This window comes from Zonotrichia albicollis, chromosome 17 (genome assembly GCF_047830755.1).
Source record: "Zonotrichia albicollis isolate bZonAlb1 chromosome 17, bZonAlb1.hap1, whole genome shotgun sequence".
In the NCBI taxonomy this organism is placed as follows: domain Eukaryota; kingdom Metazoa; phylum Chordata; class Aves; order Passeriformes; family Passerellidae; genus Zonotrichia; species Zonotrichia albicollis.
In genome coordinates this window covers 7,904,056-7,922,591 of record NC_133835.1, presented here as the reverse complement: position 1 = coordinate 7,922,591, position 18,536 = coordinate 7,904,056, and the positions used below count along the sequence as shown (strand labels likewise).

Genomic DNA, 18,536 nt, shown 5'->3' with positions numbered 1-18,536 from the left:
GGTGGAAACGAAGGATGGGAATAGCATGGGGAAGTCCAAGGGATATGCCACAGTGCCAGGGAGACCAGAGCTGGATCTGAGTTTCTGACTATATCCCAGAGCTGGACTCAGAAGTCTCCTTGTTGAGGACAGCCTGCAGGTTATTTAGCACCCATCTCCCACAACACCTCTGTGCTGTGGGCTGAGGTCCTGGCAGGCTGGAGAGTGGAGGATGTGGAGCAGTGTCTGCTCCCCAAATGCCTCAGGAGCCACCAGCTCCAATGGGCTCTCAAGGCACCTTGGCAGAGGCTCTTCTCACCTTGGCTGCCAGACAGATGGGGAGCACAGAGAGCCACTGCCTCCTGCCTGTGGGGCCATCACAGGGACAAGGGGGGCAGGCTGGACCCTGTGGGAAGGGGCTGTAGGGTGACCTGGCTGCAGGGTCCCAGGGCTGTGTCCCACCATGAGGGAATGCTTGGCTGGATGTGTTTGTCACACCGGGTGCAGGATGGTAGCTGCTTGTGAAGCAATTTCCTGTGCCAGCGAATGGGGGCTGCTCTTGCAGGGCTGTGGTGGGGGAGTGAGGCAACCCCCTGATTTCTCACCATTGTTTCCTTCCCAGCTTAGCCCACGCTGCCGGTGAGCTTCCTGTGCCCAGGCAGCTGTGGATGCATCCCACCAGCACAGGGCATCTGGCAGGTGATGCTGCCCCAGGGATGAGCCCCCACTTGGGCATGGGGGCTCCTCTCCAATGACATAGGGAGCAGAACCCTGACCTCTCACTGTCCCCAGCTGTGCTGGGTGTCAGTATGACCTGCTCATCCTTTGGCTAGGCCAGGAGCTGCTGGTTTGGCTCAGCCAGAGCTGAGGGATACTGGGAGGGAGCCGCTGCTGAGCCCCAGTCTGGCACTGTTGGGAGCTGGGAGGACAGGCACTAACAGCAATGGGGTGAAGAGGAAGATCCTCCTGATGAACGCAGCTGAGCTTCCTGGGGCTCAGGGGGTTGGTGAGGCCTGGGGCAGGGGATCTGCTCTGGGACCTGTGTCTCAGCAGCCTCGCTGGGCTGCACCAGGGCTCCCTCCCCCCCGCTGACGCTGCGCCTTCTTCCCTGCCATCTGTTTTCTCCTCGCTCCTCATCCCTGTTTGCTTTCCCCTTCACTGCTCTCGTTCCCACAAGCGTCGGCATTTTGGGAGAAGCAGGAAAACACCATCCCATGGCAAGGTCTGTGCTGTGCTGGGTGGGAACCTGAGTCAGCAGCACCCTGCAGAGCAGGGCAGCCAGGATAGGGCACCCCTAATGTCCCAGGGCCCCAGGTGGAGCATTCCCGTGCCCAGAGCTGCTCCTGGGCAGGCACTGCCTTTGGTACCAGGAAGCTCTGCCATTCAGCTGCTGACATTTGGGCTTGGGGTGAGGAGTCATGGGCATCTCCAATGCTGGAAACACTGTGACCACTGGGGTGATGCAGCTGTGGTGGGGAAGGATGTAGAGTCCCGGTGAGGGTGCAAGCTCCCAAATCCCAGGCAGGTGGGCTCCAGGTGCTGGGGCTCAGGTGAGGGTTCCGCTGCCATCTGCCCCCACACCCATCCACGTCCTTGCGGGTCTGGGTCCTGCATCATCAGCCCTTGGCCAGCCAAGCTCAGTGTCAGCCGGGGTGATGACACAGCTACAGGATCCTGAGCACCTGGCTGGCCTCCAGTGATGCCCTGCTGTCCCCACAGCTACCACGGTCCTGGGGCCAGCAGGGAGCAGGGCAGTGGCTGTGCGGGGCAGCCCCAGGGTGGCCGTTCAGAGCTGCGCTGTGGCCCGGTGCAGCTGCCCAGCCGCCATCCTTCCTGTCCTCGCGTGGCTGCGGAAGGCGGCGTGTTTAGTAAACAAGGTGATGAAACAGTTAAGGCAGAGATGGAGTGTGCGTTTCGTCACCGTGGGAAGGGAGAAGGGAGCGTGAGTCGGCGCTGAGGGGTCTGAGGGTGACTCACTGCCCTCCCACCCCATAAATAGGAGCGGGTAGTCCGGCGGCACCCAGAGCAGACAGCGGGGACCAGCACAGCCACATCCCTCCTGTCACCGCCGAGCCATGGCACTGCTCCTGGCCCCGCTTGTCGCCGGGCTGCTGGCCGTCTCCTGCTGGGCAGCCCCTCTCCAGGGCAAGCCGCAGGCTGTTGTCACCTTCCCGGGGGACCTGATCAGCACCCTGCCGGATCTACAGCTGGCAGAGGTGAGGGCAGCACGGCCCCGTAGTGCCCTCCTGGCACCCAGGTCCCCAAGGGGGCACCCAGGCTGGCAGTGAGGGCTGCAGGCACGGCTTGAGAGCTGTCGTTCTCCTTGAGCTCAGGAAGGCAGCCAGGCTGGGATGGATGCCGGGGCTGCTGGAGCCCCCTCCTGCCTCGCTCACCCCTCTGGCTGCCTTCCCTCCACAGCGCTACCTGCAGAGGTTCGGCTACACCACGGAGGCAGAGGCCAAGATTGGTGGCAGGCAGGTGTCCCTGGGCAAGGCACTGCTCAAGATGCAGAAGCATCTGGGCCTGGAGGAGACGGGAGAGCTGGATGCTGCCACGCTGGAGGCCATGCGAGCCCCTCGCTGCGGCGTCCCTGACATGGGAACCTTCCTTACCTTTGAGGGGGACCTCAAGTGGGACCACATGGACCTGACTTACCGGTGAGTCTGCTCTGGAGATGAACCCTTGTGTCCTCAGGGTGACGGTCCCAGGAGAATGGAAAGCCTGATGGACCAGGAGGCTGGCAGCCTCTGCTCAGCCCTTTTCTGAGCTTGCTGCTGCCTGTACAGCTGGGTCCCAGTGCTGCCAGGGCCAAGCTGGGATGGCAGCAGCATCTGCTCCCCAATGCCCAGAAGGGCACCTGAGCCCTGGGTGAGGTCAAGGGTGGTGACTGCTATCATCTCTGGAGGTGGGGGTCTGCTCCTTCCCAGAACAGGGTCACTCCTGCATGAGGATGGGAGCTCCTCATGGACCCTCTGCCTCCCTGCATGAGGAGGGGAGCTGGCAGCACTGACCCTCTGCCTCCCTGGCAGGGTGATGAACTACTCCCCCGACCTGGACCGTGCTGTGATCGATGACGCCTTCAGACGGGCGTTCCAAGTGTGGAGCGATGTGACCCCTCTCACCTTCACCCAGATATACAGCGGCGAGGCAGACATCATGATCATGTTTGGCAGCCAAGGTGATGTCCTTTGGGCAGGCAGGGAGTGAGGAGGGGCCTGGTGACGCATCCTGCCTGTGAGATCCTTGCCCCACGTCTCCTTGGGCTGTGCCCAGAGTCCCCCTGCCCCCAAATGTGCTGGGGATGTGAGGGCTCCTCTGGCAGGTCCAGCTGAGGGTGCTTTTCCCTGCAGAGCATGGGGATGGGTACCCCTTCGACGGCAAGGATGGGCTCCTGGCCCACGCCTTTCCCCCAGGCCAGGGCATCCAGGGCGATGCCCACTTTGACGACGATGAGTTCTGGACACTGGGAACTGGCTTAGGTAAGGGCAGGGTGTGGTGGGCTGGGGGGGTCTGATGGTGCCAACTGCAGCAGCAGCATTGAGCTGCCCCTCTCTGACCAGTGGTGAAGACCCGCCACGGGAATGCCAATGGAGCCGAATGCCACTTCCCCTTCATCTTCGAGGGCCACTCCTACTCCCGGTGCACCACGGAGGGGCGCAAGGATGGGCTGCCCTGGTGCGCCACCACCCCTAACTATGACCGGGATAAGAAATACGGCTTCTGCCCCAGCGAGCGTGAGTAATGGCAACCATAACCCCTGCACAGCCCCACGGAGCCTGGGGCCCTCCTCACTCTCCCTCACCCCACAGTCCTCTACACCAATGGTGGCAACAGCGATGGAGCCCCCTGTGTCTTCCCCTTCGTCTTTGAGGGCACCTCCTACGATGCCTGCACCACAGACGGGCGCTCCGATGGCTACCGCTGGTGTGCCACCACCTCCAGCTTCGACCAGGACAAGAAATACGGCTTCTGCCCCAACCGAGGTGCCAGCAGGGATGGGGGCACGCAGGGGAGGGGGTACATGAGGGGTCTCAGCATTGTCCTGGCTTCTGGCTGTTGTAGCCAGGGGCCAGGGAGAGCCTCACTGACACTTTGCTGCAGACACGGCGGTGATCGGCGGCAACTCCCAGGGGGACCCGTGTGTCTTCCCCTTCACCTTCCTGGGACAGTCCTACAGTGCCTGCACCAGCCAGGGCCGGCAGGATGGCAAGCTCTGGTGTGCCACTACCAGCAACTATGACACCGACAAGAAGTGGGGCTTCTGCCCTGACAGAGGTACTGCCTGTGCTCCCCTTTGTGCCTCCCAGACCCATGCCATATTGTCACACTCCTTGTGGGGACCACAGTCTCTGGATGGTGTGTCCTGCCCTGTTGTGGCCCACCAGGCACTTAGGCCAGTGCTTTCTCCCAGGTTACAGCATCTTCCTGGTGGCTGCCCATGAGTTTGGACACTCACTGGGTCTGGACCACTCCAGCGTGCGTGAGGCCCTGATGTACCCCATGTACAGTTACATCCAGGACTTCCAGCTGCACCCCGATGATGTCCAGGGCATCCAGTACCTCTATGGTGAGCAGCTGCACTGCAGCTGGGTGCATTGGGTGTCCTGCAGCACCAAGATGACCCAGCCTCATGCCCTCCCCTGTATTCACTCAGGTCGTGGCTCTGGCCCCAAGCCCACTGCACCTGCACCTGCTCCCACTGAGGAGCCCCAGCCCCTGCCCACTGAGGAGCCCGAGCCCATGCCCACAGAGGAGCCTGAGCCCCTGCCCACAGAGGCTGGCAGCACCTCCACCACTGAGGAAGAGGAGGAGACTACACCACAGCCCACAGTTGGACCCATTCCTGTGGACCCCAGCCGGGATGCCTGCATGGAGAGGAACTTTGATGCTATCACAGAGATCAATGGGGAGCTGTATTTCTTCAAGGATGGGTGAGTGGCAGCATCTGGCACCTCCTGCCCTGGTGATGTGGGATGTGGGGGAACACAGAGATATGGGGGACATAGGCTGTGGCAGACTGAGGTGATCAGGACAACTCATCTACCCCACCAGGAAATACTGGACCTACTCATCCTTCTGGAAATCGGGCATCCAGGGTGCCTTCTCTGTTGCTGATACCTGGCCTGGCCTCCCAGACACCATCGATGCTGTTTTCCAGGATTTGCTCACCAAGAGGGTTTTCTTCTTTGCTGGTGAGCTCTGCCCCTCCTGCCCTCGCCCAGTCCCACGGGCACGGGGAGGAGCCCGGTGAAGCCTGGGAGCTCCCAGGGCTGTCTGACACCTTCATTATCTCCCACTGCAGGTCGGCAGTTCTGGGTGTTTTCTGGGAAGAGCGCGCTGGGCCCCCGGGGGATCGAGAAGTTGGGTATAGGGAAGGAAGCTGGCCGCCTCTCGGGGGCCCTGCAGCGGGGCCGTGGCAAAGTGCTGCTCTTCAGCGGGGAGAACTACTGGAGGTGAGCGGGTCCGGAGAGCAGCAGGGCTGGAGAGCAGCAGGGCTGGAGAGCAGCAGCGCCTGCCTGAGCCCTGGCCAGGGACTGGGAGGGGGCTCCCAGCAGCCCTGAGCGCGGCTCTGCTCTCCCACAGGCTGGATGTGAAGGTTCAGAGGGTGGACAAGGGCTACCCCCGTGCCACCGACGATGTCTTCACCGGCGTCCCCCTGGATGCACGCAATGTGTTCCTGTACCAAGGTGAGTGGGACCTGGCGGGTGGGTGCTGTGTGTTCGGGCCTGGGCTGCCTGAGCCTCTCATGGCATTGCTCTGGTTCCTGCTCGGGATGCTCGGGTGTGTGGGGAATGGCTCTGGGACAGGGCATGCCATCAGCCCCATGGGTCCTTGTGGTGGAGCTGGCAGGGTGCCAGCAAGGTGCAGGGTGTCGTGTGCTTGTGCTGCTTGGGCAGTCACCAGGATGGATCTTTGTATGGCCAAACTCCTGCTGACCCTCCATCCCCCTCCTTGGCCAGGCAAGTACCACTTCTGCCGGGGCAGCTTCTACTGGAGGATGACACCGCGCTACCAGGTGGACAGGGTGGGCTACGTCAAGTATGACATCCTGCAGTGTCCCCAGAACTGAAGGCCTGACCAGCCACCAGCTCTGCCAGCGCTGCTCCCTGCCCACTGCTCCCAACCTGCGGGCTCCTGTCTCACAGGCAGACCCCTGGGAGCCTTGTGGCTGTGGGTAGCCCCAGATGAGACCACCATCTTCCTGGAAGAAAGGGGCAGGGGGTCCTCACCTCCTGGGAGCTGCCCAGCCTGGAGAGCCCCAGCTGGGGAGAAGGACTCTTGCCACAGCTGGCATTGTGCCACTCCTGCCAGTGCCAGCTTCACTGCACAGAGGCGTTTGTCTGGTGCAAACCGCACATGGATTCGAGACAAATTTGTCTTTTTCCTGAGCCAGCGATGCCAGGTCAGGCTGAGCCCCACTGGGAGCTGGCGCCTGGGGTCACACCAGGGTGGGACACAGGGTTTTTCCTACTCCTGCCCACTGCCCACTCTGCTAACCACCCCCTCTGCCAATTGCCTGCCCATTTGTAATAAAGACAATTCTTTGGACACAGCCTCGAGTGCTCTATCAGCTGCTGGGACCGTGGTTTGGAGAACTCCCATGTGCTGGGAGCATCATCCTCCCTCAGCCCCGGGGGTGCCAGCACCAGCGGGCATGGGGGCTCTGTGGGGGGACTGCCCCAAATCCCCCCTTTGCTAAGGACTCTGGATCCCACATGGACACTGGGTCCAACGGGGAATGATGTCCCTCGGTCCCACCATTGTCCACCACCGGCCCTACGCCAGGGGCGGCACCCCCCCCCCCGACTGGCCGGACCTCCCAAGCCCTGGCTCGGCATAATCCTCCACCCACCGCCCTCCCCTGCGCTCCACCTTTGCACCGAGATGAGGAGCGGGCGGTTGTCGCCGCTTGTGGCCGGCACTCAGCGTGTGACCGAAGTCCCCAGTGCAGCTGAGACCCCGCCGCGGGCTGGCCCTGTGGCTCCCCCCGGGCCCGGTCTGTCCCTGCTTGGCCGCAGAGCGCGACGGCAGGGCCAGGGCCGGGATCGTGCCCGAGGGTGCCCGGGTCCGGGCAGGGCGGGGCAGCCGCAACTCCGGGGCTGTAATTAGCTGTAATTAGCGGCCGCGGCTCCGGACAGGGCGGGGGCAGAGCGCGGCCCCCTCCCGTCCCGTTGGGGCACGGTCCCAGCACCCCCAGTTCGGCGGCGGCTGTGGGACCGACCGGGCGTGGCGGAGCGGTCCGGTCCCGTCGAGCCGAACCGAGCCGAGCCGGACCGGGCCGAACGGGGCCGAACTGAGCCGAGCGGAGCGGGGCCGAGCCGATCCGCTCGGACTGGAGCCAGCCCTGCGGCCGCGGGGGCGGCGCGGCGGGCGGTGCCGCGGGCACTAGGACCCCGGTCAGCGCCCGCCGGGGCCGCGCTCAGCCACCGCCGGGGCCGGAGCCACTTGTGGCGACGACGGGGCCATGAGCGGGCGCTTCACCGTCACCGGCGGCGGGGGTGAGCGCCGGGGGCGAGGGGGGCCCGGGGAGGCTCCGGAGCGGGACACGGTCCGCGATGAGGATCCGGGGGGCAGGACAGGCTCCGCGGGGAGGGTCGGCGGGGAGGGCCGGGCTGTCGGGACTCCATGGGGGGTGTGGAGCTGCGGTCGGTCTGGCCCCTCGGAGCAGGGCAGACCCCCGGGGTAGGGATGGCTCGGAGCTGCGGGATCCGGAGATGGGAGGTGCAGAGCAGGGAGCGGGGCTCAGCCGCCCTCCCGGGCAGGACCCCTCGTCTCAGACTCTTCTCCGCGGCCACCTCAGCTCCTCAGGGAGCTCCCCCTGTTCCATCCCCATACCGGGGGCTGTTGGAGCAAGGCCCTGCTGCTGCCGGACCGGCAGCGGGATGGAGCGGGATTACAGCTGTGGGTCGGCTGTGGGTGCGGGTCACATACTGCTCCCCAGGGAGCCATGGCAGAGGGTGCCTGATGCCCAGCAGGGAGAGGGCAAGCTGTGGCCAGCCCTGAGATGCAGCAGTGCCCACCGGGCTGCCATGGGCACAGGCGCTGGAGCCGGCAGCCATCGCTCGTGGCGCCCAGGGGACGTGGCGGTGGGGCTTTGCTGTCACCGGAGCCGTATCGATCCCAGAAAACCGGCCGACAGCAGCACCGGAGCTGTGCTGCCGGAGCTGTGACCTTGCACCCTCGGCGAAGGGCGCGGGTGGGAGGCGCGAGCAGCCGGACGGACACCACGGCCCCCGGGCTGGGCTGTGTCTCTGGCAGCGGGCTCCAGCCTTTGGGGCCCTGTCTAGGATCACACTGTCGTGGGTGATGTAGGGCTGCGTCCAGTGGCGAGGGGATGCGGGGCCACTTGTCACTTTATGGCAGCTGGGCCAGCTGGGCCTGGCCTGTGGGCTGTGTTGGGGCAGAGAGGACCGTGATGAGCCAGGGCTGAATTCTGGGGCCCTCCAGGAACAGCTCCTCCGTTTGGCAGCCAGTCTGCTGGTGGGGACCTGCAGGGAGCTGGGGCGGGCATGCTGAGAGGCCGTGGTGGCACCAAGGGACACATCCTTCTGGCTGAGCTGTGACCTTGTGCCCTCCCAGAGGACAGCCAGTGGCAGGTCCTGCTGGAGGTGCCCTGTTTTGTGGGGTGGTCACGGCTGTGTCAGGGTGGCTACTTAGGAGCTCTCAGTGGTCAGGAATTCCTGACATCCCACATTTCTCCACAGTGCTGGGACCATGGATGCCGCCTCTCGGGGGGATGGATGGGAGGGGGTGCATGCAGTTGCAGGACTGGCAGGGGCTGTGGATGGCAGGCAGGAGCTCTGGACAGCAGTGATCCGGGAGAGACTCGGCCCTGGGTGAACGCTCGGTGTTACCTGACCCCATGTCAGTGTCACGCGTGGGGACAGAGTGACTGAGATCCGGGGGACCTCGGGGCGCTGCGGGAGCGAAGGCTACAGCCGGCCGTGCTGCCGGGGCGGTGCGGGGACCCCCGGCCAGCTGCGGGGCCCCTGCTGCTCCGTGAGCCGGCGCCGTGCTCAGGGCGCCTTGTGGCTCCCGGGGCCGCCCTTTGGGAAGGCCCTGCCCAGGAGCGGCCCCAGGCGGGAGGTGTTGAGGAGGGATCTCAGCCTCGGGGCGGCGGCGAAACGGGACCGCCCGGTGCGGGCGGGGCAGGGTACGGATAGGGCGCCGCGGCGGGGCCTCGGGGCCGGGGGCAGGTCCCTGCAGGAGCACGGTGGATCCAGGGCTTGGCCCGGGAAATGGGATCCGTGCGGGCGGCGGCGGGGGCGGACCGGGCTGCGCGGGGCCGCCAGGGGGCGATAACGGGACGGGACGGCTCCGGTGGGGGCGTGTCCCTCCCGGCCCCGCCCCCGCGGCCCCGCCCCGCCCCCGGGGCTCGCCGGTGCCGCCGTCCCGCGGGGACCCGGTCCCGCCAGGAGCGCAGCGCGGCCCGGCCCCGCGGCACCGGGGATCGATGTGCTCCTCCCGGGACCCACCGTGGGGCTGGGACCCCCCCGCGGAGGGGCTGCACGGGGGGCTGCTGCCCCGGTGCCCGGTGCTCTCCTGTGGGGCAGCCGCCCTGGCCTGAGAGGGCACCGGAGCATCCCCAGCGCGCTGCCCCTCCGTGTCCCGAGCGGTCGGGCTCGGCGGCAGTAGCCATGGCAACCAACCAGTTACGGAGCCTCTCGTTGCCATGGAAACCGGTCCCGGTGTCACCCGTGCCGCGGCTCTCGGTGCTGGGGGGGATCAGCGCCTCTCTCGGCCCCCCTGGCGGCTCTGGGCTCACGGGGCTGTGGGCCATGAGCCATGGACGAGGCTCTGTGGGGCAGCTGTGTGAGGCTGGCCCCAGGTGCGAGGTGAGGCCCTGAGGGGGCTTGGGGACAGCAGGGACCCCCCCAACCCTGGCTGCACCCCCTGCAGGGCCACTGTGGAGGGGCCAGGACATCTGGGAGGGGATGGGGCGCTGGGACACTGTGCACAGAGGGGTACATGTGAGGGACAGGGGCTGCTCACCCAGCCCTCCCATCCCCTCCTGCCCCCTCGCTGACACTCAGGCCAGCTTTGTCCCAGACTGATACCTTGGGGTATCATTAGATGAGCCGAGGGTGTGCAGCAGGTAGAGGCTGATGCTGTGGGGGGTGGAATGCTGCCAGGGGAAGCATCCGAAGCCCCATCAGTACCTTCCCAAGGAGACTCCATGCCACTGAACACACCACAGGTGCTTCAGTGGGGTGCCACAGTGGAGGTCCTTGCACAGGCTGTGGGGCTGAGTGAGGGGTGCCGTGTGGGGCACAGGGCACTTCAGTGCCTCATCAGCTGATCCTGCACCCAAACCCTTCTGGCAGCAGCTGGCAAGTGGCCGTGCAGCTGCTCCTCGGCCATCACTGGCCCTCCGGCCATGGCTCAGCAGTGGCTGCCTGCAATCCCCAGGGTACTGCAACTGGCACAGGGCTGCCTGGGGGCTCCTCAGCTGCAGGGCCTGGTGGGAGGAGGCTGCTGCTGCTGCTGATCCCTGTGCCAGGCTGCCCGGCCGCCCACTGCCGTGGCCCTGCTGCTGGCAAGACATCTGGGCAAGGGCAGCTGGGGACGCTGCGCCAGCTGTGCTGGGCTCGTGTGACGCAGGAGCTCTCAGCCCTGCCCCATGGTCTGTGCCATCCCTGCCCCACAGCCCCTGCCAGCCCTGCCCCATGGCCTGTGCCCTCCCTGTCTCATGGCCTGTGTCATCCCTGCCCCATAGCCTGTGCCAGCCCAGCCCCACTGCTGCCCTTCTGCTCTCAGCCCCAGCAGCTACAGTGCCTCCCGTGGCTCCCCACCCTGCCCCACAGGACACTGCACATCCCTCCATGTCCTGTCCTGCTGCTGCAGCTGGAGTCAAGTCCCAGCTGGTGAGCTGGTGCCTGTGTCAGCTCTGGGCTCTGTTTTTGCCCCGTGCTGGTGACAGGGCCCTGGCCTGTCTGGATGGAGATGAACAGGAGCACTCCATCCTGCCAAGGTGCTGCAGGAGGTGTTGCCCCTGGGCTCCTGGGGCTGTCAGGACAGTGTGGTGAGGGCACATTGTGATGCCAACCTGCTGCTACGATATTTGGCACACAGCCCTTCTGTCCTGCTGCACCTCCATCGTCTTGGGGTTTCTCCTGCCCCAGCTCTTCATTTCCCTGGGAGCTGCTTGTCCCTGTGCCTCAAGCCCTCAGTGTGGGGTGTCCCATCCTGGTGGGATGTGCACGGGCAGGCTGTTGGCAGTGCCCAGGGATCACAGCAGGCAGTGCAATGTGCTGACCAGCATCTCCAGAGCACAGCTGCCCTCCCTGCCCATGTGGCACGCTGCCAGGCTGCCCGCTCCCTGCCCTCAGGAGGTTTCCCAGTGACTCCAGCACGTGTCTCGCTCCTGGGAGGTTTGACCGCTGCTGGTAATAGGACAGGCAAGGGCTGTTGGGCCAGCAGCCAGGATTCCTGCCCTGGGAATGTCTGTGAGAATGGTTCCCCCCACCCAGGCTCTGTGCAGAGGGGTCTGGGACATTGTCAGGAGTCTCTGCAGGGGTACAGGACCCTTTGCAGGGATGATTCTTGGCTTGGCCGCTCTCCGTCGTCATTCCTGGGCAGCCTCTTGCAGTTAAGTGGGGCACTGATGCTCTGCCTGGCCTGCTGCCAGCATCCTGCCTGCTACTCCGACTCAGGGGCCACTTGCAGTTGATCCCCCACTCCACGGCCAGGGAAAAGTGTCGGTCTTCCTCTTTCCCCATGCCCTCATACTGCCTGCAGCACGACTACAAGCAATGCAAGGGCATGGATGATGCCCAAACAGTGCCAGACCTCTCTCCTTTGGACACACTGCACCACATACCCCAGTCAGGGGCGTTTTGGCCAGGGTTAATGCCAGTGCTCTGCTGGGAGATCAAGCCCCTCAGTCTCCTCTGCCTCAGAGACACTCTCAGTTTCCCCCACATGCTGGTGGGACCCTGTGCACAGGATAAGCCAATGCAGTCTTGATAGCGCAGCCCCCTGTGCTGCCGTCAAATCCCAACCCCTGAAATGGAGCCATAATCCAGGGATTAGGGGATTAGTGGTCTTTCACGTGCTCCCTCCCCCGCATCTGTTTTAGTAGGAAAATCCCTCTTGTGCCGAGCCCACGCGCTGTGGCCTCCTGCAAAAAACCACCCTGTGGTGCTTGGCACTCACCATGGCCGGCTGGACCCTGGCCTGCTGCCCTTCTGGCCAGCCACAGCCCCCTTGGGGGGATTGGGGGTGCCCTCTGACCCCCCAGGCCAGCATGGGATGGTGGTTTAGTCCAGTGAATCCTGTCTGCAGCCCCTTCCTTCCAGTCCCAACCCTTGGGAGTGGGCCAGCCCTTGCTCAGGGCTGAGGGGTGCAGGTGTGAGGGGCTGGTGCTGCTGCAGCTGGATGGGGCAGCCCCATGTGGTGACTGCCATGCAGAGTCCTGGGCAGGGGCTGCCCACCCTGAGCTGCCCACCCTGAACTGCCCATCTTCCCTGCATCCCTCCTGTGCCACTCTCCATGGAGCTGGGGCTGTGCTGCTGCAGCTCCCTGGGGATGCCAGGTGCCAGATCCTGGCAGGCAGGGATCAGTGCTGCCTGCAGGGCTGGGGTGAGGGGTCTGAGCCTCTCTCCTGGCCGCGAGGTCAGGCCGGGGAGCACCCGCGCTGCGGAGCAGCTGGCTCCACACCAGGAGAAAGTAAACAATTAATTACAGCCGTCAAGAAGTAACGGAGGCCAGCGGGCTGTCATGATCTCAGCCTGTGCTGGAGGAGATGCCGGGAGCTGCAGCCAGCTCCGGTCGGGGGATCCTCCCGAATTAAGTGCATGAGAGAGCAGGGGGCTTCAGGCAGCCTTGCAGGGTCCCTCTACAGCCCCAGCTCGAGAGTGGCCTGCGCCCCTGGCCCTGTGGGTGACAGCTGCAAGAGCTGGGGCCTCCATAGACGGCACAGGGCCTGGGGATTCTGGCCCCATTGCAACACTCATCCAGGTCTGAGAAGGTTGCTATGGGTGCGATCTTGGTCCCCTGGTCACCAGGGGAGGTGACATCAAGCCTGTTTCCCTCTGCAGGCAGCGTTCCCTGCCCTGCAGGTCAGCTGGGCACAGCAGGGTCAATCTGCTCTGCTGTCCTGCCAGTGGCAAGGTCTGGACGTGTCCCCCTTCCCCGGGTGCCCTGGGTCGTTCTGCTACTGGGGCAGGGGTCTCCATCCACGGCCGAGGCCGTGATGCCCGCAGAGGGGTCCCCTGCATGCCGTGCTGCTGCCCAACCGGGAGCCGCCCCCGCCCGGTAGCGGCCCGTGGCGGGACAGGGGCTGCCGTGATCCCGGGCCTCAGCCGCCTCTCATGTGCCGGTCCCGCAGTCACAGGTTCTGCCCCTCTGTGCACCCCGAGTGTGTTCCAGGTCCCGAGGCTGCGCCGGGGTCCGGGCCGGGAGCTGGTGTGGGGTGCGGGGGTGGCGGCGGCTGCGGGGCCGGTGCCGGTGCGGAGTGCGGGGGCTGGGGGCGGGGTTCGGGGTCGGTGCGGTTGCGGGGCCGTCCCGTCCCGTCCCGCCCGCCCCAGCCGGGCCCGCAGCGCTGCCCTAGTTCCCCCCCACGCCTGGCGCAGCCGGGAGGCGGCCCCGCTCCGCTCGCTCCTCTCGGTGCCCCCCCGCGCCGCCGCGCCCCCCCCTCCCCGCCGCGGCGGGGGCAATGCCTCCCGCATACGTGATGAAGCGGGCGGCCGGGCTGGGCTCCGCCGGCAGCAGCCGTGAGCCGTGAGCCCGGGCGCCTCCGCACTGCAGCCCCCTCCCACCGGCGCGGGGGGCGGCGCGGGGACGCGGCTGCTGCGGAGCGAGAGCTCCAGCTCCGGCGGCAGCGAGCGGCCGCGGCACCGGCGCCATGCTGAACAACCTGACCGACTGCGAGGACGGCGACGGCGGCGCCAGCCAAGGTGAGGCACCGGCATCGGCACCGACGAGCGGGACAGCGGCACGGCCCGGGGCGGCGGGGCCGGGCGCGGGCGCGGGGCAGGAGCAGCGCGGGGCCGGGGGCAGCGGGGGCTGAGGGTGCCGCGCCGCGGGGCGAGCGGGAGGCACCGGCACCGACACCGGCCGCGACGGCGGCTCTCGGCCGGCGGCCCCGCGGGGCTGCGGCGGGCGGTGCGGGGATGCTCCCGCTCCCGGCGCCTCCGCGCAGCCCCGGCCGCACTCCCGCCGCTGCGGCAGCCCCGGGAAGCGGCGGTGCGGCCGAGCGGTGCGGGGCTCACCGAGGAGCCTCCTCCCGGGCGGGGGCTGCTCGCTGTGCTCCGAGCGACACTGCGGGGCTGGCTCTGCCGCTTTCCGGACAGCCCCCGCCGGTCGCCGCACCGGTCCCGCTCCCGCCCGCCCGGGATCCCCGCACCTATCTGCCGGCCCCCCACCCCTGCCTCCCGCATCTCCGCTGCAGCTCCCCCAGCCCTCCCTGCTGCCGCCCCCCACCTCCGGCTGCCGCCCCCCCATCTCTCCATATCGCCTCTCTCACCCCCGCTGCCCTCCCCCCATTCCTCTCCTCTGCCGCCCCCCATCTCCGGCAGCCGCCTCCCCATCCCGGGCAGCCGCCCCCCGCTCCCTTCTCCGCTCCCGCCCCCCACTCCCTGCCCCCCCCCCCGGGGCCGCTCCGCTGTCCGCGGTGCTGAAGTGGCCGCCCGGGCCCTGCTCTGCGCCCACAGGAGCGGTTCGTCCCGGGGCCGAGGGCAGCCGAGCCGGAGCGAGCCCAGCTGAGCCAAAGTGAGCCCTGTCGTGCCAAGCCGAGCCGGTCCGGTGCAGTCCGTGGCGCGCCGCGCTGTGCCCCGTCCCGCTGCAGCCCTGGCGCAGGGCCGCTGTCCTCCGCCGGCGAGGGGCCGCTCGGCCCCGCAGCAGCCCCGCCACTGTTCCCGCTTTGGCCTCAGCCCCTCCCGGCACTACCGAGCTGTGTGAGGGTCCCCGTTCCTCACGGGGCCACGTCCAGCACCAGGCAGCACAGGCCCCGTTCTGTGGGTGTTCCTGCCGGGTGCAAGGGTGGGCTGCAGCCAGGGGGATGCAGTGTGGGCACAGGAGGACTTGCACTGCCCCTCTGACCCTCCCAGACACTGCCAAGTCTCCTCTCCAGGTCCCCTGGTGGGGTCTGCCACAGCCCCGGCCGGCAGCGCATGGCTGGCAGTGACAGTGGTTGTGGGGTCCTGGCTCCCCACAGTGGGGCTCTGGGCACAGCCACAGACAGGCTCTGTGTATTCCTCTGCTCTGCCGACCCCAGTCTGTTTATTTGCTTGTTTATTTGCGGCTCCGCTCAAGGTCAGGGCTGGCAGGAGACTTTTGGGGGCACCTTGCCGGGCTGGGGTTGTCGCACTGGCCCCCAGCCGTGCCCTTCGCTGGGCACTTGCCCTCCCCTTGCCCTCTGCAGCACCAGGATCTCTCCCACTCCCTGATTTCCATCGCGGCAGTGCCAGCGGCGTGGCAGCAGGCGGTGCAGCCATGCTGGGGTCTGGCAGGAGGGCTGGACACGGTGCCACTACAGATGGACCGGGCAGACTGTCCCTGGAGCTGCGCCTGCCGAGATGCTGCCCTGGGGGACAGCGGGTGAAGGGCTGGAGGAATCGGGGGCCTGGGGGACTTGGGGGAGCAGGGATTGTCTGTAGGAAGGGGCTCAGCAGAACTCCCCACACCTGTGACAATGGTGGTTACAGTGGGGGGGGGGTTGTCCCCCCATGCCAAGGGTCAGCTGAACTCCCATCGTGAGCTCTGTCTGCAGGGACCATGGAAAACCCGTCGGGTAGCAAAGCTGTTGAATGCCAGTGGGCCCCCTCCACATGTCCTGGCTGCTCCAGGGCCGGCTGTCCAGCAACTTGCCAAGCTCAGCACGACCACTGAAGCCCTGGGTGCCACTTAGGCCTTATTTGTCAGAGAGGTCAGCAGTGTCCCCACTCGGGTCGTGCTCTGGACAGCACACGTGAGCCGCATGACAGTGGCAGGAAGGGCTCCAGCCCCAGCAGCCCAGCAAGGGCTGGACCCTCTGGGGAGATGCTGGGAGCGGGGAGCAGGCAGGGCAGGGCTGCTGCCTGCAGTGTCCAGGCTGGCACCTTGAATTGCACTGCTCTGGTTGGGGTGTTGGGATGTCAGCCGCAGCCCCACTGCAGGGTGCCATGCTGACACCCAGCCCCGTGGCACTGGGATGCCTGGGGAGCCCAGATCCAGCACCAGGAGCTTTGCTGGGACTTGTGTCCACGGCCATTTCCAAGGCAGGGCTTGGACTGTCGGAGAATCTGGGAAGCTGTTTAAATGCAGCCAGCCAAAACGCCTGTGCTGGAAATCCTGCGCTGCAGGGCCGGCTGATCAAAGGGAGGATAATCCTGGGTTTAGGAAGGAAGAGGATAGGTCTGAAGTAGCAGTTGGTCTAATTTGGGTCAGGCTGTGAAGGAATCCAGCCCAAAAGGCCACTGGGTGTGCTTGCTGGCTGGAGGGGGAAAACGCAGCCCTGGCATGGGGGGAGCATCCTACTCCACCATCCACCCCTGACCCCCACCCGTGCTCCCCACCCCTGCTCCCCTGACACGCTGCAGCTGGAGTGGCTCTGCTGTGACGCTGCCAGCACTGCTCTGATCATCAGTGGTCTATGCCTCGGGGGGGCTGCAAGGGCTGTGTGGCCTCTCCAAGAGTCCCCCTCCCCAGAGCAGCTGTCAGACACTCCTGTGCAGGGTAGAAGGAAGCCGGGTGGACACAGAGATACCACTGCCATAGGAATACTTTGGCCATCCCCATCTGCCTTAGGCACCCCAGGCCAACAGCCCAGGGCCAGGCAGTGTGTGTCCAGCCAAGTCCCCTTGATAGCCGGAGGTGACAGAACAGCAGTGTGGCCTCCCTGGCCAGCAGCTCCTGCAAAACGGCAGCAGCTGGGGACATCAGCCAGGGCCACGTGCTCGCCCATGTGCTCGCTGGCCTGCTGGGGTCACCCTGGGGTGCCCCTTGCTGCAGGCAGGGCCCCGGGAGCCCAGGTGTGCTGTGGCAGAAGTCAAGGTGTCCTGTGTACCTGCAGGGGAGCCCCAGGGCATCCCTAGTGCCGTGAGCAGCCATCGCGCTGCTGCTGCTGCCCCTGGGGCTGCGGGGATGGGGCGGGGGTGGCGCAGGGGATTCCGGAGCCGTCAGCAGCCCCGTGCAGGAGCGCAGACGGAGCCGCGGAGGGCTCTGAGGTCGGGGCTGCTCCTGCCACGGCCCCCCTCGCCCTCTGCACCGCCCGGCAGTGCCGCAGCCCCAGTGCCCGATGTCCCTGGCTGGGGCTGGCTGTGCTCTGGATGCTGCGGAGGGCACGGCCGTGGTCGGGTGGCAGCGTTGGCAGCAGCTGTGGTTAATTAGCCCGTGGGGGGTGGCTGCTGGGGCTACCCCAGCCAGTGCTCAGTGCCCTGCGCCGTGTAAAGCGATTAGGGAGGATTTGGGATAAGGGACATGACGCTTCCCAACCCAATTTAGGGCTAAGTAAAAAGCCATTAGAAGATCAAATTGTGGTTGGTGCTGCTGCCTGAGCCCTGCCTTGGGGGGCTCCAAGGCTGCCGTGACGGTCCTTTGGCGCTGCTGCGTTTGCTCCGGGCTGCCCCGGGCAGACAGGTTGGTGGAAGCCCTGCTGAGAGCGGGGCTGCGCGGTGCCCACGGCGGGGCTGCGGGTTCCTGCCAGCGATCCCGCTGCCAGCCCTTCCAGCCGCCGCAGCAAATTAAAAGGCCGATTCGTGTTGAGTGATCCCTGGGGAGGGGGGCGGCTGAGCGCCGGGATCGAAGCCTGGCACGGCTCGGCTCGGCTCTGCTCTGCTCTCACTGTCTCTCCCGGCTCGGCTACCGGCCTTGGGGCTGCCAGCCCGGTCCAGCGCTCCGGCCCTGCGCTGCTCTGTCCTGGCTGCGGGGCAGGGGCAGCCCTGTGGGCGTTGCTGGCGCTGGCAGTGTCCCACGTGTCCCCAGGGCCGGGAGGCAGCGCCCCGTTTGTGGGACCCGGCCGTGGCAGCGGCAGGTGAGGGACGGGGCACTGCTCCTGCCTGCCCTGGCTGCCCCTGACTTCAGACCACGGGTCTGAGGCAGCTACCGGGGAGAGGCTGCACCAGCCCCGCTGCGGCAAAATGGTCTCCGTCAGGAGCAGGAGCAGGAGCGGGAGCGCTTTGTCACCTGGGACCCTGCGCCCTGGTACTTAACTCCTTCCAGCCTGTGGGGCTGCAGCGACGTGGGAGACTCAGAGTCGCCCCGAGCCCTGCTGCATGCTCATGCTCGCCAGCCCGGGGCCTCTCCCAGTGCTGCTCCTCGCAGCAGCATCACCCAGCGAGGGGCTCCTGCCCCGGGCAGCCCCGGCAGCCCGGCTGGTGCCAGCACGGACCGCGGCCCCAGCGTGAGCAGCGCTGGGCAGAGCTGGGGGTGAGGGACTGCGAGCTGTGGGTGCTTTTGTGGTGCCAGGGTTGGAGCTCGGGCACCCGGGGGTGCTGCTGGCGCCTGTCGTGCGGGGCCGAGCAGGGCAGTCCCGGGGGTCGGGGTGCCCTGGGGCCGGGGGTCCTGCCGCACCATCCTCCGGGCGCCGGTGGGCCGGGGCGCGGGTGCCATGTGGGGCCAGCGTCCGGCTGCCTGCG

The 18,536-nt window shown here is 66.7% G+C and overlaps 2 protein-coding genes across 4 annotated transcripts in view; both read left to right on the top strand.

Moving 5' to 3' along the window:
* Window positions 1-1,796: 1,796 nt before the first annotated feature.
* On the top strand, window positions 1,797-6,528 carry MMP9 (matrix metallopeptidase 9). The gene is made up of 13 exons (XM_005491267.4): window positions 1,797-2,195; window positions 2,398-2,636; window positions 3,009-3,157; window positions 3,330-3,458; window positions 3,540-3,713; window positions 3,789-3,962; window positions 4,081-4,254; window positions 4,391-4,546; window positions 4,634-4,910; window positions 5,032-5,171; window positions 5,282-5,432; window positions 5,563-5,666; window positions 5,940-6,528. Exons 1-13 carry the CDS (start codon window positions 2,055-2,057, stop codon window positions 6,047-6,049), a joined length of 2,118 nt encoding a protein of 705 aa, XP_005491324.2. The 5' UTR covers window positions 1,797-2,054; the 3' UTR covers window positions 6,050-6,528.
* Window positions 6,529-7,303: 775 nt separating this feature from the next.
* SLC12A5 (solute carrier family 12 member 5) overlaps window positions 7,304-18,536 on the top strand; it is a 30,838-nt gene continuing 19,605 nt past the window's right edge. The window contains exon 1 of one of the 3 annotated variants that reach the window (XM_074553683.1): window positions 7,304-7,478. In XM_074553683.1, coding sequence (XP_074409784.1) covers window positions 7,445-7,478 — 34 coding nt within the window. In that variant the 5' untranslated portion in view covers window positions 7,304-7,444. Of the gene's footprint in view, window positions 7,479-13,523; window positions 13,878-18,536 lie in introns of those variants that run through there. The other 2 variants (XM_074553682.1, XM_074553681.1) reach the window with 2 other exon arrangements.